At 35.5% G+C, this 24,696-nt stretch overlaps 2 protein-coding genes across 9 annotated transcripts in view; one reads left to right on the top strand and one right to left on the bottom strand.

Annotated features, from left to right (window-relative positions):
- Positions 1-2,236: 2,236 nt before the first annotated feature.
- On the top strand, positions 2,237-17,832 carry LOC114322004 (smr (Small MutS Related) domain-containing protein). 2 transcript variants are annotated; one of them, XR_003650512.2, is made up of 5 exons: positions 2,237-2,548; positions 7,215-10,106; positions 15,125-15,534; positions 16,326-17,394; positions 17,484-17,832. XR_003650512.2 is itself a non-coding variant. In XM_028269266.2 (5 exons), exons 2-5 carry the CDS (start codon positions 7,336-7,338, stop codon positions 17,545-17,547), a joined length of 3,315 nt encoding a protein of 1,104 aa, XP_028125067.2. In that variant the 5' UTR covers positions 2,237-2,548; positions 7,215-7,335; the 3' UTR covers positions 17,548-17,832. The 2 variants fall into 2 exon arrangements, 1 of the variants encoding a protein (XP_028125067.2); XM_028269266.2 differs by having other exon boundaries at positions 17,325-17,394.
- Positions 17,833-23,697: 5,865 nt separating this feature from the next.
- The window catches only part of LOC114322005 (Ras-related small GTP-binding family protein), a 28,751-nt gene continuing 27,752 nt past the window's right edge, over positions 23,698-24,696 (bottom strand). For 6 of the 7 annotated variants that reach the window (XR_014339957.1, XR_014339958.1, XM_082887073.1 and 3 more), the window contains one exon: positions 23,698-24,271. Coding sequence is in view for 2 of the 7 variants with exons in the window: in XM_082887064.1 (XP_082743190.1) it covers positions 24,064-24,271 (208 nt within the window). In the remaining 5 variants the exon portion in view is untranslated. Of the gene's footprint in view, positions 24,274-24,696 lie in introns of all 7 variants that reach the window. The other variant, XM_082887090.1, reaches the window with a different exon arrangement.

Below are 24,696 nucleotides of genomic sequence, written 5' to 3'. Positions count from 1 at the left end.
TCTACCTCATTCTTAGTGTAAATTCTACTTATTCTAGATTTGAGTTTAATTTGTATTCGATGCAAGTGACAAGTGTAACCTTACACTGATTTAATTTGCATTGTAAACATATTGCACTTGCATCGTGCAAATATTGGACTTTCACCAATTACAAGTGCACTTGTACCAAACAAGGGCGGCTAGGGTTTGGAGGGATGCGGTTGTTGGGTGGAGAGAGGAGCAACAAGAGATGGAACCATGTTCAGACCATCTAGGGGCATGGCCCCTAATCCGTGTGAAAGATGGTGCAATATTTGTGTGTGTATGCTACAGTAGTATAAACCTTCCAATTGAATGGATATGGGCCACTGCTAGCCCACCACTCACGCCACTCACGTTATTATTGATTGATTGTACTTTGTTGGATGCAGGTGTAGCTTTTGATTGTGTAAATTTACTAATTTGTCTTTACTTTCATGTATAAATCATTTTATTTTTATGTATAAATTAGTATTTAATCTTAATTATTTTTATTCTTGAATTGGAATTTGGTAGTTCATATCAATTGATAAAAAAAAACCATTAATCATTTTTTGGCCTTGTAAAGTTGCAATCTTGGTTTCATCGCCGAAGCAACGAGGCGTGGTGAAAAAGAGTATAATGCTAAGGAAAGAAGTGCTAAAATATTTTCAAAATATTTAAAAGTTGTTTCGAGTTTTTTTATAAATTTTTTTATTGTTTCTTTACTTGCCTTTATGAAATCTTATCCTACGTAGAAAAGAAAAAATAAAAATGACGCCTTAATAAATGAAGTCATAAAAATTTCTCTAAATTCAAAGAGAATTAAAGGCCATGCTAGTGTGTATCTATATGTCCCCAACTATGGAGCACCATTCACACATGTGCAAGCAGCTGACCGCTTTAGAGACACACATGTTCAATTTCCTCCTTTGAAAGTTTGTTCTTTAGAGGAGTACATGTTCAAGTGTGTTTCTACAAGGCATTTTGTAACGCATTGAATTAGAACTACAATGATTTTGTTGTGGTTTTACCACATTAAGACACATTAGTAAAAAAATTAATCTACCGTCACAAATTTGAAATTGATAGAAAATGTATGAATTTATTCTAAAAATCACCAATATTATGAATTTTCTTTAAAAATTAAAATACTATGTTGTCCAAGTAGGTAGGGTGATAGAGCTAGCATATAAGTCAATATGGAAGCATGCCACCTCAACATGAAATTGCATCTTAGAGTTGTGATCTTCTGTGAAAACAAATTTTCAATATGTGATTTTAAAAATTATATTGTACTATTTTTAAAAAAAAATAATTTAAAGGATTGTTTGGAAATGGCTTAAATAACTACTTTTTAACTATGTAAGTTAAAAAATGTTGTTTGTTTGACTGTTACTAATTTAGGTTACAAAAGAGAAAGTAGGATCAATCATGTTTGGCAAATGCTAAATTTTTTTTACGTAGTAATTTTTTTAAAAGAAGTTCAGATCAATTTTTTTTTTAATATTTATTTTCATAACTTTTTAATTTAGAAGGATCTAAAAATATATTTAAAAAAATATATAAAAGAGTTTAGTAAAAACAAAAAAGGATATTTTTTTTTAATCTTTAGTCTGCCTTTTTTCTGATTTTTAATTTTTTTTTTAATTTTTTTAAAATTTCTAGTTTAGTAAGATCTAAAATTGAAAAGTTTCTTGAATTTTTAAAAGTTCAATATAAGAAGTTAACAAAAAACTTAAAAAGAAAAAGAAAAAAAAAAAAAGAAGGCATCTTCCAACTTTCCCAATAACAGAAAATACAAATACCTTTTAAAAATATTTATTAAACATATCTTTTTATTTTATTATATATATATATATATATATATATTAAATTTGCAGTATTAAAAGAGGATTTGCCAAACGAGCCCCAAGTCAAAGAGCCTCTCTTTCATTTAGGGAAACCCTTATTTTTGTTTGGGCAAATTACATATACACCTCTCGAGGTTTGGCTAAATTACAGATATCCCTGAGGTTTCAGAAATTACGAATTTTCCCACTGAATGCTATATTTGCATAAGAAATTAGGGGGTAATTTGTTATGAAATATAAACCTCAGGGGGTAAATTGTTATGAAAATACAAACCTCAGGGGGCGGGATGTAATTTCTGAAACCTCAAGAGTATCTGTAATTTAGCCAAACCTCGAGGGGTGTATATGTAATTTGCCCTTTTTGTTTTGTTTCGCTATCTCATGTCAAAGAGCCTCTCCTTCATCTAGAGAAACCCTCGTTTTTCTTTTGTTTCTGTATCTCAGTCTCAATCTCAATCTAACACAGACAGGACGTGTATATGGATTTCAGATGCAGACCTTGTTCTTCGTATTCTTCTTCTTCTTCTTCTTCTTCGAATTATTCTCTTCACAATTACGAATTCTCCATCATCGTTGTTGTTGCAACTCTCTCTATTGCTCAGCCCCCCCACCGCTCCATTCGATTCACGCCATGGTTTCCAGACCTCCGCTTTAGTTTTCCCAAATAATATTTATATATCATTTTCAAAAATAAAAAGGTATTCAACTTTACCCATTTGTTTCTTTATTATTTGCTAAACAATCATTTTGGTTGAATTCAAGATTAGTTATTATTATTTTTTTAATGTATTTTTGCAGTTTGATTATGCTTTATATGAATGAAACATGAAATGTTGTTGAACTTGTAAGTAAAGTAATTTGGATTATTAGTAAACACGAGGCCTTTGCGGGTTCAACTTCTATGGAGAGTAGTTTGATATTCCCTGTGGATTATTTTCCTCCCACATAATGGTTTTATGTAGTTGTTTATTTTTTCCCAAAGTTGGGGGTATGGTTGTTGGGTTTGGCTTTCTAGTTATTGTTGGACTTCAATTGTTGTGTAAGACTCTTGTATGTGTAATTACTCTCTTAACTACTGAAATGGAATAAATAAATAAAAAAACACAAGTACATTAAAGCAGTGCTAGTAGGGAAGCCGCTCTGCATGGATTTTCCCACCCTCGATGAGGAAGTGGGCGGGGATGAGTTTTGCTTCTTCCATCCCCCTTTATATTTACTAAATATATATATATATATAATACATATATCATTTGATATTTTCAATATTGTAAAATTAAAACCCAATATATTACTCTTAGTACTTATTTTTGCTCATTTATTTCTCATGTTACAACTTTTAACTTTTATTAATTATAAATCACTGTCCACAATATTCTAAATTATCTATATTTTTTTTAGTATTTGCCTTTTTTAAGTTATAAAATTATCCTGTCCCTGCCCCACCCCATCCTGTGCTGTCCCCACCACCAACTTGATTTACCCCTTTCCAATACGATATGGGGCGGGGGGCAGGAGGCAGGGGATTACAAACCCGACCTAGAGCCATCCCTAAGTGCTACTTTTGTTTAATTTCAATATGAGAGTAGGACTAAAGCACACATCCTCTCCAATGGGTATTCACTTGTGAAAAAATTTAATTTTATGAGATTTGGGTTGTGCCAAACTTCTTATTGTCCTTATTTCCATTAGAGTTTTTGATTGATAATTCGAAAGGTTTCAAAATTTATCTATTTTCTGCTGGACCAGCTAATGCATATGACTCGTAATATTTGTTGACATGACAAGATATGCTGGCTCTCTCACAGTTTTATTCACACGTAGGAGATTACTAAATCCGCATCATTTAGGGGTGTGTGTTTTTGTTGCAAGAGGGTACAATTGATGCAGCCTAAAAGGGCCATCGGGAGCGTAATTCGGGTTGCACTATTTGTATGGATTTATATTATTGAACAATCTCCTATAGGGATGGTCGCAGGTCGGGTTTGGGGCGGGTTTGTAGTAATCCGCCCCCCCGCCCCGTATTGTATTAGAGGTGGGGAAAATCAGGGGTGGCAGTGGCAAGGTGGGAGACAGGTTAATTTTGTAAGTTGAATAATGAAAATATTAATAAAAATTATAGATAATATATTATGTTATGGATAATGATTTATACTTAATGAGAATTATAAGATATAAGATAAAAAATAAATGAGTAAAAATTAATATAGGCCAAGTTTGGGAAGACTAAATAAGTGCACTTTTTGACTTTTTATGAAATATGGGTTGGGTTTGGGTTGGGTTTGAAGTGATGTGTTAGAAAGGTGATGTGACTTAAATAAGATGATGTGATTTAAATAGGATAGTGGCTTTTTGACTTTTTGAATTTTTTAAGAGTTGCCAAACTTGGCCTAAGTATAATATTTTAGTGTTTTAATTTTATTATGGTGAAAAAAATTTAATTATATATTATATACATATAAATATATTTAGTAAATACAGTCGGGGTGGGGGTCGGGTAGAACGGAGCTAGGGAAGCAAAACCCTTCTCCGCCCCACTTCCTCAATAGGGCAAGGGATGCGTGGCTGGAGCAGGTAGGAGAAAATGACCATCCCTAATCTCCTACATTGCACATATATATTATTTGGACTTGTGGGGGCAAACTTAGGTTGTATTATTTGTATTTTGTAGACTTATATTATTCACCAGTACAATAAAGAGTTTCCATACTGCCTTGCTTATTTGCAATTGTATTTCAATATGACTATCTAATAGTTCAGAAACCCATGTGCAATCTCCGTTGCTGTATGAGTCAAATTTGCTTAATGTAGAATATCTAGGTTGTAGCTTTGTATCTCTTGTGAACCACACCTATGTTACATGGACTCAGGTATGGGTGTTTGGGTGCCAGTATATGTCTATGTGTTTGATTCATCTAATTTCCATATCCAAAGACACAAGGAGATGACAAAATATTCATATTTCATAATATATATTTTTTGATAAATTACACAGACTCCCTTGACAAATAAGTTTATTACAACCGACACCATTAGTTTGATGAAATAACATCACGCTCCCATGAATTGTAAAGCTACATAACAATTTACCCCCACCATTAGAGGTTCATTAGTTAGATGGATGGATGTGACAAGAGTTTCAAATCTTTGTTCACACCAAACTGAGGTGTTTGCCTTGTATACTAGTATAGAACTATAAATATATAACATATATCAATGGGAACTATCCATTCTCTGTAGACAATCTCTCTCTCTCTCTCTCTCTCTCTCTCTCTCTCTCTCTCTCGCTTCTAGCTACGCCCGACACTTAGGATATTAACCTTTGAACAAAATCAATTGTTTGGATATCAACTATCGAACAAGGTTTTGTTCAGAAGTTGATTCCAAACAATTGATTTTTGTTCGGAAGTTGATATCTGAAAGGTAACATGGTGTGATATGAGAATTTTGGTGGTGTGCGTGTAGAAGTTTCCTTCTCTATCTTTGTTGTATAGATATACATATATGTGGGTGAAGGTTTGAAGAATGGTATGGGCTATGACGGGGATGATGTGGTTGTTGCTGGTCGAGGTGATAACTACATGTCGATACCACCAGCAGTGGAAGATGATGGGTATGGGTGTTGATGGAGGTTGTGGGAGTGTGTGAGAATCCACCTGCATTAAGTATAATACTTAGGTGGAGATTCTTCATTAATTAATTACCAAATGTTATTTATCTGGAACTAAGTCCTTTCTTATTGTTGATGATATAATGAGTGCGAATTTTGAGTTCATAGACAAGCTTGGAGTATACTTTTTGGTTGCCTCAATGATGGGTATATTTCTCTAGATGGTAAAACCCTTGAGGTGAGAAGATTTTTCGAGTTTATGTTTATCACATACTACTAGTTTCAAGGTAAAAAAATGTGGGAGAAGGAAAATTTATGGACGAATTGTATTGTAAGAGAGAAGGAAGAGGTGGTTTGGTCGCTGTAGATGGTAGTGGTTGCCAACGAGGAGGAAAAGAATGCGGGAGATGGGAAATTATAGTATCGTTTGGTTTACTTTTTGAATTCAAATTTGAAAGCCCAAAACCAGTTTGGTTTTGGGTTTTCAAAAATACATTTCAAAATCCATTTGATTTCAAAGCCAAAAACCCAAAACCTGTCGCCGATGTTTATGTTGACGAAATCTACCCATTTTGTACTACTTGATGTTATAAAATTTTATTTAACAATTATTTCTGATGTTTTTTTTTTGATGAAACTTTGTAATGTATGTTTTTGCCAATTCATATAAAAAATTGAAACAACATCAATTGTTATTTTGAATTAATAGAAAATTAATTTTCAAATTAGTGGGCTAAATCAGCTACATTTGAATTCGATAGACCATTGTGGAATTTTAGTTTGGTTTTGTAAGTATTGGCCAAATAACTTGTTGTGTTTTAGATATATATGATCTACATATACTCAAACAGTAAACAAAAGGTGAAGAAATGAAAAACAAATTTAATAAATACATACAACATTAACAATGTATTGTCTTTTAAACCAGGTCAAACATTGTTTTTTAAATTTTTTTCTTATTTCTCATTATTCAATAATTTTATACATTTTTTTCATAAATGTGAAATGTTTTAAATGTATGTAGATTGAGTGGATATAAATCAGAAAAAGTAGTGTTAGAATTTTAAAAACATTCATAAGTAATATATACGGAGTGAAACTCTGCCTTATACATTAGCTTAGATGCATCTAGAAAGTATATTTAGATTAGGTATGTAAAAGAAGTAAACAACATTGATTATAATATTGTAAAAAAGTTTTAACTACAAGACAAAAAAAACACAAGACCTAAAAAAACTCTTTGGGAAAACTAGTTTTGAAAACTCATAACCAAACAATTTTTGAATTTTCAAATTTTTAAAAACTATTTTCAAAATATACAATGCAAAAACTAGTTTGAAAACTCATAGCCAAACAAGTTTTCAATTTTCAAAACTCTTTTAAAAAACTTATTTTCCAAAACTGATTTCAAAACTAAACCAATTGCAGGTCAATATAATGAGAGTTTTATGCATATGTTTATGGTAAACTTGAATTACTAAATATGTTTGTTAGGTGAATGTGCTATTATACATGTCGCACACATCCCAAACCCTTATCCAACTAGTGAAGTGTTCAAGGTCTTTGATGTATTTAGAAGAGTCCATATAACATAGTTTATGAATAAAAATATGTGGAGTTGCACACACCTTAGTGTTCTATACTGGGAATGCAGTAGTTTTCTATCCTTGTATTCTTAATATCATTTTTTTTCATTTACAAATTAGTTTGTATGATGTCTTACTTATATAGTTTGTCTTGATAATATCATTTGTCAGGTCTGTCAATTTCTTGATTTGTGGTAAGTTAAGGAGTTATATATTTATCAAGTAAATACACAGCAGGGGGACAGAAGCTTGGTGAATCTTGTGTTCTAGTCTTGCACGTGACATTAAAAATATGACTTCTGCTAGTTCTTCAAATGTGAAGATGTCATTGAAGAGGGCTAAATCACCTGGTTGGGCTGCATTTGACCTCAAGCAGGGTCAGAAAGAATGTTTTGAACTTGAAGTTGACAATGAGCCTTACCCACCCATGTCAAGTGCCATCACCTCTCTGCCTCCCTGCCAGAACACTCGGCAGAAGAATAATCTTCCAGTGAGGTCTATCTCATCAGTGCTCTTACCTGATGTGAAATTTCCAACTTTGACAGAGGATGAAGATGATGAAAAACCACTAGTAGTCGGCAATTCTAGTGCAATCTGGAGCAACAAGTTCACTGATGAAACTGATATTGTACAGGCCTTTGCGAAGCTCAAAGAGCTTCACTCCTGGGCTGATGAAAGGTTGATTGAGGATATTATGGCAGCCGTTGATAACGATGTTAACAAGGCCTCAGCTGTATTGATATCGATGGTTGACAATGAGCCTTACCCACCCATGTCAAGTGCCATCACCTCTCTGCCTCCCTGCCAGAACACTCGGCAGAAGAATAATCTTCCAGTGAGGTCTATCTCATCAGTGCTCTTACCTGATGTGAAATTTCCAACTTTGACAGAGGATGAAGATGATGAAAAACCACTAGTAGTCGGCAATTCTAGTGCAATCTGGAGCAACAAGTTCACTGATGAAACTGATATTGTACAGGCCTTTGCGAAGCTTAAAGAGCTTCACTCCTGGGCTGATGAAAGGTTGATTGAGGATATTATGGCAGCCGTTGATAACGATGTTAACAAGGCCTCAGCTGTATTGATATCGATGGTTGACAATGAGCCTTACCCACCCATTTCAAGTGCCATCACCTCTCTGCCTCCCTGCCAGAACACTCAGCAGAAGAATAATCTTCCAGTGAGGTCTATCTCATCAGTGCTCTTACCTGATGTGAAATTTCCAACTTTGACAGAGGATGAAGATGATGAAAAACCACTAGTAGTCGGCAATTCTAGTGCAATCTGGAGCAACAAGTTCACTGATGAAACTGATATTGTACAGGCCTTTGCGAAGCTCAAAGAGCTTCACTCCTGGGCTGATGAAAGGTTGATTGAGGATATTATGGCAGCCGTTGATAACGATGTTAACAAGGCCTCAGCTGTATTGATATCGATGGTTGACAATGAGCCTTACCCACCCATGTCAAGTGCCATCACCTCTCTGCCTCCCTGCCAGAACACTCGGCAGAAGAATAATCTTCCAGTGAGGTCTATCTCATCAGTGCTCTTACCTGATGTGAAATTTCCAACTTTGACAGAGGATGAAGATGATGAAAAACCACTAGTAGTCGGCAATTCTAGTGCAATCTGGAGCAACAAGTTCACTGATGAAACTGATATTGTACAGGCCTTTGCGAAGCTTAAAGAGCTTCACTCCTGGGCTGATGAAAGGTTGATTGAGGATATTATGGCAGCCGTTGATAACGATGTTAACAAGGCCTCAGCTGTATTGATATCGATGGTTGACAATGAGCCTTACCCACCCATTTCAAGTGCCATCACCTCTCTGCCTCCCTGCCAGAACACTCAGCAGAAGAATAATCTTCCAGTGAGGTCTATCTCATCAGTGCTCTTACCTGATGTGAAATTTCCAACTTTGACAGAGGATGAAGATGATGAAAAACCACTAGTAGTCGGCAATTCTAGTGCAATCTGGAGCAACAAGTTCACTGATGAAACTGATATTGTACAGGCCTTTGCGAAGCTCAAAGAGCTTCACTCCTGGGCTGATGAAAGGTTGATTGAGGATATTATGGCAGCCGTTGATAACGATGTTAACAAGGCCTCAGCTGTATTGATATCGATGGTTGACAATGAGCCTTACCCACCCATGTCAAGTGCCATCACCTCTCTGCCTCCCTGCCAGAACACTCGGCAGAAGAATAATCTTCCAGTGAGGTCTATCTCATCAGTGCTCTTACCTGATGTGAAATTTCCAACTTTGACAGAGGATGAAGATGATGAAAAACCACTAGTAGTCGGCAATTCTAGTGCAATCTGGAGCAACAAGTTCACTGATGAAACTGATATTGTACAGGCCTTTGCGAAGCTTAAAGAGCTTCACTCCTGGGCTGATGAAAGGTTGATTGAGGATATTATGGCAGCCGTTGATAACGATGTTAACAAGGCCTCAGCTGTATTGATATCAATGGTTTCCCCTGAGAACTTTAAGCAGAATAAGGATAAAAATATCGGACAATCAAAGTCTAATTCCGAGCATTTTCACATATCTATTGCAACCCAGAGCAACAAGTTCACTGATGAAACTGATATTGTAGAAGCCTATGCAAAGTTCAAAGAGCTTCATTCCTGGGTTGACGAAAGCTTGATTGAGGATATTATGACAGCTGCAGATAATGATGTTAACAAGGCCTCAACTTTATTGATACCGATGGTTTCCGCTGACAGCTTCAAGCAGAACAAGGATAAAAATGTCGGACAATCAAAATCTAATTCTGAGCATTTTCGCTTGGACCATAAAAAATCATTAGCAAGGAAAAGTGATTTTTTTGGAGAGGCCATAGACTTTTCAGAATTGAGCTATGTTCTTGAGGATAGTCTTAATTGCAAGAATGAAGAACTGACCAATGACAATGTTTCTGGTGAAAATAACAAGTCTGATGCTGCTGCTGCACATATGAAGCTGATTTTGGGGAACTTGAGGCCTGTACCCATTGAGCCTGAGTGGGAAGAGGACGATATCTATTTAATCCATCGAAAGGACGCAATAAGGATGATTAGGCATGTATTTGACTATTCCTAATGCTTTCTAAGACTGCACTTTATAGCTCTTCTACATTTATGGTCAGATATTTTGCAGGGGTATTCAAATAGACAACACTGATACACTATTGTTTGCCTATTATGTGCTAAAAACCAGCAGTGATAATGGTCGTATACTACAAGAGCAAAATAATAGTAATAATAATTATTATAACAATCTTACCACCATGGTTAGGTTGTTTACTCTATGTATCTATTAAGAAATTTGACACCGCAATTTTGCATAGAAAACTACAATCATACTGCATTATGCAATTTAATTCTGAATTGCAACATCTAATGAACTGAAGATTAATACAAGCAAAATAAATTTTAGTTAAATGAAGCTGTCCTTTTGAAGAACATAAGAAATGCTTGTGTATATAATGAATTTAAAATTTCTATGCTATGTTAATCCTAGGTTAAAAAACTAATTCTCCATAGACCTCACAACGTGTATAGCATGGACATTCTAAAAGTGAATTTCAGCAGAACTTTGCCCCCATAAAAATATACAAATAACTATGGACCTATCAACATGACTATCATTGTTATGTAGTCATGTCATGATGATGAGTGTGAACCACCCTAGGGAATTAGAGTAACATGTGGATTTGGACGTACCAATGTCGGCCTTTTTAAGTGATTTTTGATTTATGATGTTTGATCGATTCTTTGAATACAATTCTGGAGTGAACGTATTTTTGTTTTGTCTTGTTTTTGTTTTGTTTTTTCTTTCATTCTTAAGGGTCTCTACTCTCTACTAAAGTCATGGTGGTCATGGAGGAACAAATATTAAGTGCAACAGTGTCACCAACAAATAGAAAACTGCAAATGAGATTAGATAGATACCCTTTATCTTCACACTAATCCAATCATGTAGTCCCTACTACAACAATGTGAGATTTCACGTTGGTGATACTGCATGTTGTATTACTGTTATACACAACATTTACTCGTCATGGAGGTGGGTCTTGAGTTGTATCTTTGACACGCTTGGGTTTTATACCAGTTGTAATTTAATTTGTCCAGAAAAATGGGGATTCTTATAGTCTGCCCAAATAAGAGTGGTACTGGATGGATAAGTAATTGAATTTTATCAAGTTTGGGCAGTTATAATTCCCTTCTAGCTTTAGATGGGCCTTGATTAATAAAGAACTTATGTGAACAAGTTATCTAGCCCATAAGAAGAAAGCAAAGTTGTGAGATGTAGTCCATGTAAGTTCCTAAGATGCCACAATTATATCCACCTACTTTGCATACCGAGATGATCATTCGCAGCATCAATTGCATTTATGCACTTGCCTTGCCTTTTTCTTCTATAATAAGTTATATCATTCTTTTTATCATAGAAAATTTATCTGTTTTCTTCCATATCTCATCTGTAATCATGAGGTTCCTAACATCAGACATTACATCTTGCTTTGTTTGTGCTAAGCATTGTCTTTTCATGCTTTTATATAGAACTCATTTTAATATCCTGTCTCAACCATGGTGTTAGTACGCAAGTGGGATTTTTTCTTCTTATTGATAGACTTAATTTCATAAGGTAAAGATCCTTAGAATTTATGTTGATCCTTAGAATATAGGAACCTTAATTGGTAAGATGATGGAATTGGTAGATGTTATGATTAGGAGGAGAGTTAGTATAGCTTGCATACAAGAAATTAAGTGGACGGGTGAGAAAGCTAGGGAAATTGAGGATACCGGTTTTAAACTGTATTATAGTGGTAAGGACAGATGCAGGAATGTGGTAGGAATCATAATTGCCAAGGGTCTGGTGGAGAATGTAGTGGCGGTTATTAGGAAAGGGGATAGGATTATGTTAGTTAAAGTAGTTATTGGAGGGAATATAGTGAACGTTATTAGTGCATATGTCCTTCAAGTAGGATTAGATGATCAGACTAACAGGGATTTTTGAGAGCAAATGGATGAGATCTTATAGGAGATGCTTGTAGGAGAGAACCTGGTTATAGGTGGAGATTTTAATGGCCATGTAGGCATAGATAAACTAGGCTATGATAGGGTGCATGGTGGATACGGTTTTGGTGACAGAAATGAGGCTGGAGAGAGTATCTTAGATTTTGCATTAGCTTCTGACCTGGTGGTGGCCAATACTATGTATAAGAAGAGGGAGGAACATTTGATAAGTTTTAAGAGTGAGTCAGTTAAGAGCCAAATAGATTACATTTTAGTGAGAAAAGTGGACCGCCTAAAATGCAATGATTGTAAGGTGATTCGTGGAGAGAGCTTGACCTCTCAACATAGGATTTTGGTACTAAATTTATGTTTTAGAGGGCAATACCAAGGTAGGAAGGATGGTGGGCATCGTAGGATGAGATGGTGGGACCTAAAAGGGGATAAATTAGAAATATTTAAGAATAAAATGGATAAGGAAGGTACTTGGGATTTGGAAGATGATGCTAACATTATGTGGAACTCGATGGCCAATTGTATGAGGAGAATCTCAAGGGAAGTGCTTGGAGAGTCGAAAGGGATGAGACCCTGCGCTAGGGAAACTTGGTGGTGGAGGGAAGAGGTTCAAGTGGTAGTTAAGGCAAAGAAAGAGTGCTTTAAAAAGTGGCAGAATGATAGAACTGAGGAAAACCTTAAGAGTTATAGATTGACTAATAAGGAGGTCAAAAAAGTAGTGAGAGAGGCTAAGTTGAAAGTTTATGATGGCCTATAAACTAGACTAGATAGTAAAGAAGGAGAGAAGAGGGTTTACAAACTTGCTAAGATACGAGAGAGGAAAATAAGAGATTTTAATCAAATTAAGTACATCAAAAGTGAGAATTCTAAGGTGTTGGTGAAGGATGAAGAGATTAAGAAAAGATGGAAGAACTATTTTGAGGAACTATTAAATGAAGAACATGGAGGTACGGCAATAGGGGAAGAAATGGCTAGTAATACGATAAACCAAGACTATAGGTTTTATCGCAGGATTAGGAACTTTGAAGTGGAGATTGCACTTAAGAAGATGAAATCAAATAAGGTTTTAGAACCTGATGATATCCCTATTGAAGCTTGGAAGTGCTTGGGTAAAAATGGAGTTGCTTAGTTGACTAGGTTGTTTAGCAAAATTTTGTTGACTAGGAACATGCCAGATGAGTGGAGGAAGAGTATTTTAGTGTCAATATATAAGAATAAAGGAGATGTCCAGAATTGCAACTACTATAGAGGAATCAAGCTAATGTGCCATATAATGAAGGTGTGGGAGAGGGTGATGGAACGCCGATTGCGAGATATAATAGAGGTGTCAGAGAATCAATTTGGGTTTATGCCCGGCAGGTCAACAATGGAAGCGATTTATCTTTTGAATAGAGTAATAGAAAAGTATAGAGAACATAGAAGAGACATTCATATGGTGTTTATCGATCTTGAGAAAGCATATGCTAGAATGTCCTGAGATACAATATGGTAGGAATAAGAGAAGAAAGGGGTGACAAAAGGTTACATTGATGTGATTAGGGACATGTATGAAGGGGTGGTGACCACTATTAGATCGCCTGTTGGAGAGACAAATGAATTTCCTATCACTGTTGGGTTACACCACGGATTTACCTTAAACCCTTATCTTTTTGCTTTAGTTATGGATGAGTTGATGAGAAATATTCAGGATGACGTGCCATGGTGTATGTTTTTTGCAGACGATATCGTGCTAGTAGATGGGACTAGAGAAGGAGTTAATACAAAGTTGGAGATTTGGAGAAAAGTTCTTGAATCTAAAGATTTTCGGATAAGTAGAAATAAGACATAATACATGGAGTGTAAATTTAGTAACAGTAACAATGAAAGCAGAGGAGAAGTGAAGATTGAGAATCAAGAATTTTCTAAGAGTGAACATTTTCGTTATTTAGAGTCGATTATCACAACAGCGGTGGAGATTGATACGGATGTGGCCCATAGGATTAAGGCGGGATAGTGTAAGTTGAGAAGTGCGTTTAGGGTACTGTGCGATAAACGAATACCCACTAGACTAAAAAGTAAGTTTTATAGAATAACTATTAGATCAGCGATGTTGTATGGGACGGAGTGTTGGGCAACAAAGAAACAACATGTAGATAAGATGAGTGTGGCTGAGATGAGGATGCTAAGGTGGATGTGTGGCAAGACTAGATAAGACAGAATTAGGAATGAGTGTATTCGGGAATGAGTAGGAGTAGCACCGATAAAAGATAAGTTGTGAGAGAATCGATTGAGATGGTTTGGTCACATTCTACGGAGACCAATAGAGGCAGTAGTGAAGAGATGCGATGCTGTAATGGTAGAGGGGAGTGTTAGGAGACGGGGTAGGGCTAGATTAACATTGGCTAACGTTGTAAATAGAGATATGGATCTACTTAATTTGACTAACGAAATGGCCTTTGATAGGGCCGTGTGGAGAAGAAGGATTCATGTAGTCGACCCCATTTAATGGGACTTAAGGCTTGGTTTGGTTTATATTATTGAACAAAGCAACTGGCTAGATGGTGGAAGACTATAATCATGGATGGTACGACATGTTAGTGCTAGGCTGCTACAAATTGGCTGCATTTGGATAGGACTGGGTATTAAAACATTTGTTGAGCGAAGTAATTGGCTTGATGAGGAAAATTAGAATCATGGTAACCAGATATTAGTGCTAGGCTGCTAGAAAATGGTTAACGTTGGATGGGGCTAGGCATTAAAGCTGACAAAGAGTACCCTATCTTTAGACCTATTAATTAGAAAGGTACATATACACACACATATATATTATAATCAATGAGCCAGCTCTAACCTATATGGAGTGGATAAAAGCATGGATTTGGTATGGATTTCTTTGCTCACTCAAGATAGATAGCATTTGACAACCTTATGTCTGTTGTTGCCGGAAATTATGTGTATAAACTTTTAACTTTTACTTGTATATATGCCCTCAAAATGACATATGTGCAATGTATGGTTTCAATTGCTTTGAACTGAAGTTCACCTTATAATTGGTATGTGAATATCTGATTCCATACATTGAACAGGTTAGCGTCTCAGCATTCACGGGCAGCCACTGATGCCTATTCAAGGGGCGATCACTTATCTGCCCAACAGCTCTCAGTGAAAGCTAGGGAGGAATGGATGGCTGCTGAAGGTCTTAATGCTAAGGCAGCAAAGGAAATTTTAAGTATCAGGAATAGAAAAAACAGTCTATGGGAATTGGATTTACATGGTCTTCATGCAGTGGAAGCAGTTCAAGCCTTGCAGGAGCGCTTGCACAGTCTTGAATCCCTGGTTCTATTGGAGCAATCAGTATCTCCAGATAGAAACAGAAAAGGATCAGGCATTGTGCGTTGTGCATCTCTCGAATCATTAGGTTGTATGGAGATGGAGAAGTTGGATGAACAACGAGCATCATCTCAGCAGAGACCAACATCATTGCATGTCATAACAGGTATCATGCTTCATCTTGCACATATCCCTATATACATACGTATGTGATCCTCTACCTATGCCACCATTGTAGTTGCTTTTGCTTGTTTCACTTGCATACCTAAATAACTACATATGAATATGCATGTATCTGTCTATCTACTATAATGGGCTGTTCTGAAGGAATGGATCATTTATCGAATGCATTCCTAGAATCGAGTAAGCTTCGTTTGCTGCGATTTTAAAGTGATCTTGCAGAGTCATTTAGGGTTATGGTTCCTGCTTAGGAGTGACTTCATGGTGGATGATTGAGTTTTACTTATTTATTGTTTGGAAGCTCTGTTTTTTTTCTTTTTTTCATTAGCATTTAACTTGCCCCAACTACTTGGCAAGCTGTTTGTGATTCTTAGATAAATTTCATTTGCAAGGAGTTTGATGTAGCAGAAGTGTGTAGGATCAGAATCTATAGCAACAAGATCACTATGACTCTTCTATAATTCTGTTGATTCCTAAGAGTGCCAAGAAAAAAGGAATATGAGTTGAGAATAACCTTAAAGAAATTCTGTGTTATTCATCAACTGAAGAGCCCCAAGGCGTGCAATTGACAAACCCAATACCCTTAGGAAATAGCCAAATATAACAATTTCTTGCTAGACATGAAAAAAATAAAGAAAATTCGAAGGGTACTGGCCTCCAAGCCGCAAATCCTATAGTGATCCTGAGGGGGGTAATGGGGTTGCTTGAGTGCCCCATATGACCATGGCCCTACTTCTGACCTAGGTAGGCATTGGTAACATTGTGTGCCTTTTGCAGGCTAAAGTACATGGACGAGATTGCACAAAATAAGATGCTTGATGAAGATCACTAGAAGCTAGTTGACCAACCAAGGTGGGACCTGAGCAAATGTTACGGAGAGGGCAAGTGAGGCCGCGGAGTGAGCGTGCCTTAGTCTTGAGAGGATGAGGACAAGAGAGGACACACTTGATTGAGGAATCATATAAGGTCAAACCAAGAAGGCTACAGAACATTCCTTTCATGGTATGCTAAGGGATGAGGATTCTGGTTCTTGAATACTGTGATTTTTCAAGTTTTATGTATTTTTTGAAAATTCATTGGTACTCCGCAGACATAGGACATGTTTGCTCATGTCACTTTGTATATATGGCTCAGAATGCTAAATTAGGGGGCAGTGGTATGTGCTACTAGCCTCCCTTGTGCCACTTATGCATGAGTGAGCTACCCCAAGGCAACTTGGGGGTGGGTTTTAGGTGATCAACAGGTGTCTACGGTTCCATTGGGGATTAGGAGCCCCATGGATGCTGCCATCAAGGGCATGAGTGTCAGCACTATGTGAACTTCTTGCCATGGAGGCTTGGGACACGCATCTGTTATGCCCCGCTTCCTATCCTGTTAGGATTGTGTCCTCGGGCCAATTGGACTATCGAGGCACTCTCTACCTTGTCAACTAGCCCAAGATTGGATGGTGTATGTGGTTGTGGCACTTGCATGCTTCTCTGGGGTGCTATGGCTTGCATGAGTTACTTGGTTGGGATCAACACTCTTGATAGATACGATTGTGCTAGGTTGTGTGGCTTGGTGCCTTGATGACGTGAACCTCAGTTGGGCGAATGCCTCGTCGTGACAAGCTTGGTGCAATGATGCAACTACTACTGTGCATGGAGTAACTTGGGACATGGGGTCTTGGGGTGGCATCCAGGAATGTGGAGCTTCTTTGTGAGGATTATTCTTGCTGAAAATTGTGGATTTGCTAAGGACTAAATCCTTACACTGATTTGTTCTGTTGTCTGACAGGCAGAGGTAATCATAGCAAGGGGCAACCTGTAATTCCAACTTTTGTCAGAAGTTTTCTCAATGAGAATGGGTACGCATCTTCTTCTTCCCTCAATTATTTTTTTAAATATATATATATATATATATATAAAATGTTTGCTTTCGATATTATTTCTGCAGATACCATTATGATGAGGCGAGGCCAGGGCTAATCACAGTGAGGCCCAAGTTCCGTTGCCAGTGAGTGGGTGGTTGCTTGACAATCCTATTAGGTGGCGGCAGTGGCCAAGGCAGTTGTGATTGCGGTAGGCGCTGCGGCCGTGGCCGCCATTGTACTGGTAGAGGGCCTTTGTGATTGTCTGTGCATGCGAGTAGTAGTGTGTTTATATGTCTGACGAATACAAATGCACTTCTGAGATCAGTTGTACATTTCTTGTGAAAATAGAATTGCCATGTTAACTTCCTCTTATTTTGTTTTCTGATACATGGAAATTAAATTAATGTTTATTTCGAGTTATGTTCCATTAAATATTTCTTGATGTTATTTTTGGATCTTAAATTAGTGGAGAAAAAAAAAATTAAAATATATATGACTCTCTTTATCCTCTCTCTTCATATATCTTGTCATACGAAAATAATCACACCATCATTGTTTCAAATACAAATTAACATGAAATGTATTACATGTGCTCATATTGAGATGACTATTTTTCAAAGCAAAAATACTAAAATAAAATATTCAAAAAAATTAAAAATAAAATCTCCTTTACTATTCCTCTCTGCTCTTGCTCACTTGATTCCCTCCTCTTGTTCATCAATCTATTCCTCACCATCTTCAGCAGCTACCTGTGTTGTGTACCACCTACATGTGGATTTTGTCTATTTTAATTGTGTTTCATTAGAAAAAAAATATATAAAATTCAGTTGACATGTACGTAGTTAAATACAAATAAAGCTCATAAAAATCATTAAATGTATAATGAATGTTATCTGCGTCATTACATGTGGATTGCGGTGTTAAGCTTCGGGTTTATTGTTTTGGTCACACATTTTATTGAATGATTTTTGTAATTTTAATAATAATAAAAAAGTGTTCACATATTTTATTGAATGATTTTAAAAAGCTATCACAATGTTTAAGTAAGTTCACACAATTTACAGTGTCTTTATTTCCGCCCCCAAACTGACTGCTATTCTTGTTATAAGTTGAAAAGGCCTGAAAGGAGATTTTCTTTTCAAGGTTATCGCAACGATGTAAGTGACCAATGAACCTCCAACATCGTCTTATCGAAACTAGGATGATGGTTACAAACTCGAAGATTGCATCTTCATTGTGTGTACCAACATCGTCTTATCGAAACTAGGATGATGGTTACAAACTCGAAGATTGCATCTTCATTGTGTGTACGCAAGCTTGGAGACAATAATGCATTGGTTGTCCTAAAGAATTGAAGGGGAGACATTAGGAAGATGATGTTAGCATCAAAATTTCGTGAGAGCGAAAGCTTGGGGACCATAAATCTGTGCTTAACACTCAAGCTATACTTGAAAGCGATAGCGGTTCCATACTTCATACAAAACCTGGATTAAGAAAAGAGAATTGTAAGGTTTTATTTTCTTAAAAATTTTAGGTACAGCGGAGGTAAGCATACCAGTTTTGCAATTATGTGAATATTCATATATATAGTTTTCCTACTTTTCAAAAATTCAGTCAGTAATTAATTCATACTATTTTATTAATTGAAAGTGCAAAATTTCACACTGAAATTTTTTGTATCATAATTAGTAAGCGAGCATGTTCGTAGTGTTCAACACAAAACTTCACTAAATAAACAAGAGTAGAGAATATAAAGTCGACAATGATTTAAAAATCGAGCAAAGTTTGATAATAGCGTTGAGATCCTCCAGAATGAATTGCTGAAGTGAAGGGTGTTTTATGTGATATTATTTTTTGGTCTTTCCACCCTGGTTAGGGTTTCTTTTTTTTTTTTTGAGATTCAAATGGGATTTATGATTAAAAATTCCTAGAGTATAATAAAAAATAGGGAATATTACCATTCAGTGGTAATTTCTAAAAATTATTACAATTTTTTTTTTTATAATTTTAATTATATATTTATAATATTTACCATGTATTTGTAATTATTTTTTATTTATTAATATCACTGTTATTAAAAAATATGATATCTCTCTTCATTCCATTAAAGTGAGGAAAATATATATTTTCATTTCTATACCCAAAAAGTCGAAATCAGAGTCTTAAAAGTTTCCATAATAGTTCCCTTAATTATGGTTTCTCTCTATCCTATCTCTGCTATATAAATAATACTATTTATATTCCTATATCTATGTATAGAAAGTCTTGATTGAACTTGGAAAGGCAAGTTTTAAGATGCAAATCTTTGATTTGATTTGATTTGTTTTGTTTTGTTTTGTTTTTTTTTCTCTATATAGAATAGAAACCCTCCATAATCCCTCTCTCTCCCTCCCTAGTGGTGTTGTTTTTTTTTTCTGAGGTAAAAAACCAAAACGTCCTGTAAATGACTGCTCTTCTACCCTACCACTAAACCAGGTTCTCTTCTCTCTTTGTTATTTTCTTTCTTTTTTATGGGTCTCCAATTTATGCATGCATGCAAATTTACTGTTTAGATCAATAATTATTAAATTAGACCATCATATAAATGTTATATGATTCATGTTAGTGTTTAGTTATGATGTTTTGTGGTGATTGATTATGAACACTTTTTTCTTTTATTAGGTTTTCAAAACTTTCTAGTGTTTGATTATGTATCAGAAGTGACCTAAGTTGAAATCTTTAGTATTTTGTTCTAAATTGAAGTGGCTTTGATTATAAATTTTTGTGGTGCTTTGTTTTTGTTTTTGTTTTTTTTGAGTGGCAAGCAAGAAATATTATATTAGATAAAAGAGAGAAAAAGATACAAAAGTTTGGGAGGAAAGTACATCATTATCTTAGCTAAGCATCCCAACTAGCTTGGCACCCAAAGCAAGACTAATCATGTGCAATCCCAAGACCCCAAAAGGAGTTAGAGAGATTCCAACCACAATAACAGACCCTCTAGTTCCTTCCACCTAAACAAGATCTAATTTGTGACATGTTATGAATGAAATTATCAATCGTGACTAATGAATTTGTGGTGTTTTTGTTATGACACTAAATAATAAAAATGATGAATTATGACTGAAATTTTAATTACAATTTTTGAGGAATACAAAACTGATTATATGCGATTTTATAATCAATTTTTGTATTCGTATAAGAAATTTGTTAAAGACTTCCCATTCAAGGCTCCAACGCACATTTATTACTAATTATTGACACTTTACATATATATTTTAGAGATCTTCATTTTAAACATAATGAATGTAAAAAATCATTACAAACAAATCTTTATTTTTAATTAAAATATAATTGAAGAAAATTTTTAAATTGACACATCAATTAATAATTATAAATCATTCATTTTAAATTTCTTTAATATTTTATTGTAACCTTATAAAATAAATAGAAAGAACTGAAACACCAACAAAAAATTAATGACTACCACTACATAGACCAATAATTATTCATTATTAATGAATAACTTCTCCCACTTATGTTGTTTGTTTCAACTGGAAAATCATGCATTTCTATGAAGTGTTATGTTTCATTCTCTTTGTTTTTTTTTTTGGGATGAATAGATTTGCTTGGTCAAGGGATGTATGTTCACACCACAGAAGGGCATGACAACAATGGCAACAGAAAAGCAGCAAAGCAAAGGCAGGAACAGCAATTGCAACACCAATAACTGCAATAGCCTGAGTAAAACTAGCTCGGTCTTCGTTCCAACGAAACTAACAACAACCGATACTCAGCCAAAAAACAGCAGCCACGAAACTTGGTCGCCAGTCATGGATGGGATAATACCCCTTCCACCCTCTTTGGCTGCAGAGGCCAATTGGTCTAATGCAATGCAAGAAAAGTTGAAGAATTTTGTCGATGAACACATAAATGATGCCCTTTACGGTCCAAGGAAAATGCACAGATTGCCAGTTTTTGAAAAGATATATAGTACATGTCCTCATAAATAGATTTATATATGTAGGTGACAAAAATGAGTAGGAGGTGGTAGAAAAAGTTTCATAATTTCATACTAGTATTTTTGGTTTTTCAGTTAATCGTGAAACGTGTCGTGAGTTTATATTATGTTTCTTCACTCAGAAAGGAATTGTAGTCTCCAATAGCGGCTCAAGATTCTTAGAGGTCAAAATGAGACCTTATCTAACTAAGTCTTTGAAAAGTTAGGGTTTTCCGTATAACTTTTTTTTTTGAAATTTTCTTGTAAACCTCATGCGGCAACTTGAGTGGCCTAATGATTAGGCCGCTTCTGATAGTATCTTATGGTTTCTAGACATGGTTTATACTCAGCTTTAATATCTCTAGGGATTTGGGGATGGAGGATTCTCTTGGTTTATAATTACACACTAATTTTAAGGATTTTGTTCAGTCATAGAAAAGCACTTTGTGGGATGGGATGTTCAGTGGAAATATAGCCAAGCCAAAGTATCTTTATCCATATATTGGCTAGCCTAGTTATTAAAACCTCTGCTCCACCAGTGGTAACATGTCTTGATATTAATGTGTCTTGACATTCTTACATGGTTTAATAGTTGGGATAAAGATATAAAGAGATTTTGGAACAAAAAAATTCCCCCCTCCCCCCTTCAAATATAATTTAATCAAGTGATTATGTTAAATTTTTCCTACTTTCTTTAAAATCAAACAATAATCATAAACAAACACAAATTAAATTTTTAGGAACACAAATTGATTAAAAAAATAAAAGAAGACTGTGTAACACACAAACTCACATGCATGCATAGACTCTTTATAATATAACGCAGTTTAAAACAAAAATGAAAGATATCATACACTCTCTTACAATATGGCAAGTAAGCACCATTGATCAGAAATTGAAAAAAAAAATGATTTATTGTGCAGTGAAAGTTGTTGAGAGCATTTGTTGTGAAAGGGTGTCGGTGATGTAGCAGTGGCAGTAGTATTGTTAAATGAATCAAACTACTCAAATTCGACTCATATTTAACTCATTAAAAAAGCTCATTTGAGATAGACTCATTAGGTAAATAAGTCAAGTTTGAACATAATTTTAAACTCATTAAGTTTTTCAGTCATGCTGAACAATCTACTTCTAGGCTCAATAAGCTTATATGCATTATAAAAAAATCAAACTATTTAAGTTTGACTGGGGTTTGGCTGGTTAGAAGTTCTTCATTATATAAATAAAGTCAAGATTGAACACAATTTTAAACTCGTTAAACTATCAAACCAAGTATGAATAACTTATTACTGGACTCATGTTTTGGGATCACGATACACTGTACTTTTGATAAAAATAGCTTGATGAAAACATTTTGAGTTTGCGTTTGCACCAATGAAGATAGATCAGAATACTTTCATAGAAATGAAAGAAAAAGAACTAGGAAATACGTATAAGCAAAACGCACCTTCAAAGCACCACACATACCCCATGCCATGTGTGCGGATGGTGCCCCATCCTATCTTACGGTACATGTGTATACACACTAACATCCTTCTCTGCAATTATTTATTAAAGGAAATATTTCATGTGGAGCTTTATGAAGTGTTCATATTTCACTCATATTTGCAATATGGTTTAAAGGAGCTTTCTAGGAACAAGGACGATTTTGAAAACTACTTAAAAAGAAACCCATTTTTATTTTGAAAAATCCCAATAGAGATGAGGAGTACCGAGGCAGTGGCAGCAGGGAGGTTGTGGCTAGGGTGGGATGGCGAAAGACAAAGGGATGTCGATTGTGAGGGAGAGCCGACGGGGCAAAGGAGAGGAAGGGAATTGGATTGGGAGAGACAGATGGATTGCTCTACAAAGCATCTAACTATTATTTGTGTGGGCTTCCAAGTTTCAAGTGCTATCAATTTGTTGCATCTCTTATGATTGTAGCATTCCCAAAAAAACAAAAATCATTTCAATACAAGTTGACAGATTGTTCATATCAGATTACTCATCTATAATTGAGTAACCTTATATACATTATGAGAAACCAATTATCAAACTCAACTCATATTTAACATATTAATAATTCATTTGAAATTATCTCATTCTGTAAACACATTTTTAAAACTCGTTAATTAAAATGGGATTTGGCATGGATATCGAAACACTCGATCAGCTAACCAAATACAAAGATTGCCTTAAATCTTTCACCATAACTAAATGGATTCAACTAGGTTCAGCTCAATATGTTGGTACTCTTCAAGGGTTATGTAGTTTCAATTTTTTTAATGTTAAGTAGTCAGGTCTACTAGAATCAAAAGCGTTCCATGGCACCCAAATAATTTGAAAAATTAATCATACAAATAAGATTGCATTACTGATGTGATAAAGCCGCAATTCAATACACCCATCTAATTCCCAATGGAATGGTTTTTACATTTTCACAATTTTATCTCATAGAAAAAAAGAGAATGGTGTGAAGTATCATGGAAAAAGAATAGCTGGATGTAGAACAACAAACCATTATAAATTTCAAATACAAGATGCACATAAACAAAGAGGCCTCCCAATGAATCAAAGAATGAATCGACCAATATCACAAGTGCAAACAAAAAGATAGGGATTTTACATGGCCAGTAATGTGCTCCCTCTTTGTTCTTTTTAGCAGCAATAAGCAAAGATTGAAATCATCCGCCTCAGCCTCAGCCTCAGACATTAATATCAGTGCGCTTTGATCTGGCGCTGCTGCTGCTGCTGATATCGTGGGAGCTTGACAAGGCAAATCTTGGAATGGTGTTATAGTTGTTGTCAGGAGTTGACATTGGCTGCTGAGGATAAAGAGTGGGAGGTGGCGTCAGATTGTGTTGAGCTGGAAGGGGAGGGAGAATGTTGTACTTGTATGGGTCTCCAATCGAACTGCAAATAACAGAAAAAGTCAGTAACAGACGAGGTTGGAAACAAGAATGACATTAGATTAGCAAACAAAGGAGACACAATAGATATACAATGACTTGCGTTTGCACTAGTTCTTACAAACTATTGTTCAAAATCTTGTTAGTAGTTTGTGTTTCTGCAAATGCGCAGACAAACACCCACATCAAATGCCCATCGAAACATAGACCTGTATCAGTGAGATAAGCCAATATGTTCCCAATTCAACAAAGGAGAAAACCCCAACCCTCTTCCGCGAATCAATATTCCTGACAACCACTCTAACTAACCCCAATATTAGAGATTCTTGTTGCTCTTTTTTTGTTTTTGTTTTGATGAGAACATATCATACACTTGGTACTTGGCTTTCTTTGATAACACTTCGGTCACAAAATCATTGAAGAGCCTAA

This window comes from Camellia sinensis, chromosome 1 (assembly GCF_055761805.1).
Source record: "Camellia sinensis isolate YWXY chromosome 1, ASM5576180v1, whole genome shotgun sequence".
Classification (NCBI taxonomy): domain Eukaryota; kingdom Viridiplantae; phylum Streptophyta; class Magnoliopsida; order Ericales; family Theaceae; genus Camellia; species Camellia sinensis.
Note: the sequence above shows the minus strand (reverse complement) of the source record. Positions and strands in the feature narration are given on the sequence as shown.

What these genes read in the sequence shown, in the direction of transcription:
- LOC114322004 (XM_028269266.2), top strand. Translation starts at nt 7,336, where the DNA reads ATGACTTCTGCTAGTTCTTCAAATGTGAAGATGTCATTGAAGAGGGCT. An exon ending in ATCATTGCATGTCATAACAG is followed by an intron (nt 15,535 to 17,324) that starts GTATCATGCTTC and finishes GTTGTCTGACAG; the next exon opens with GCAGAGGTAATCATAGCAAG. An exon ending in AGTTTTCTCAATGAGAATGG is followed by an intron (nt 17,395 to 17,483) that starts GTACGCATCTTC and finishes TTATTTCTGCAG; the next exon opens with ATACCATTATGATGAGGCGA.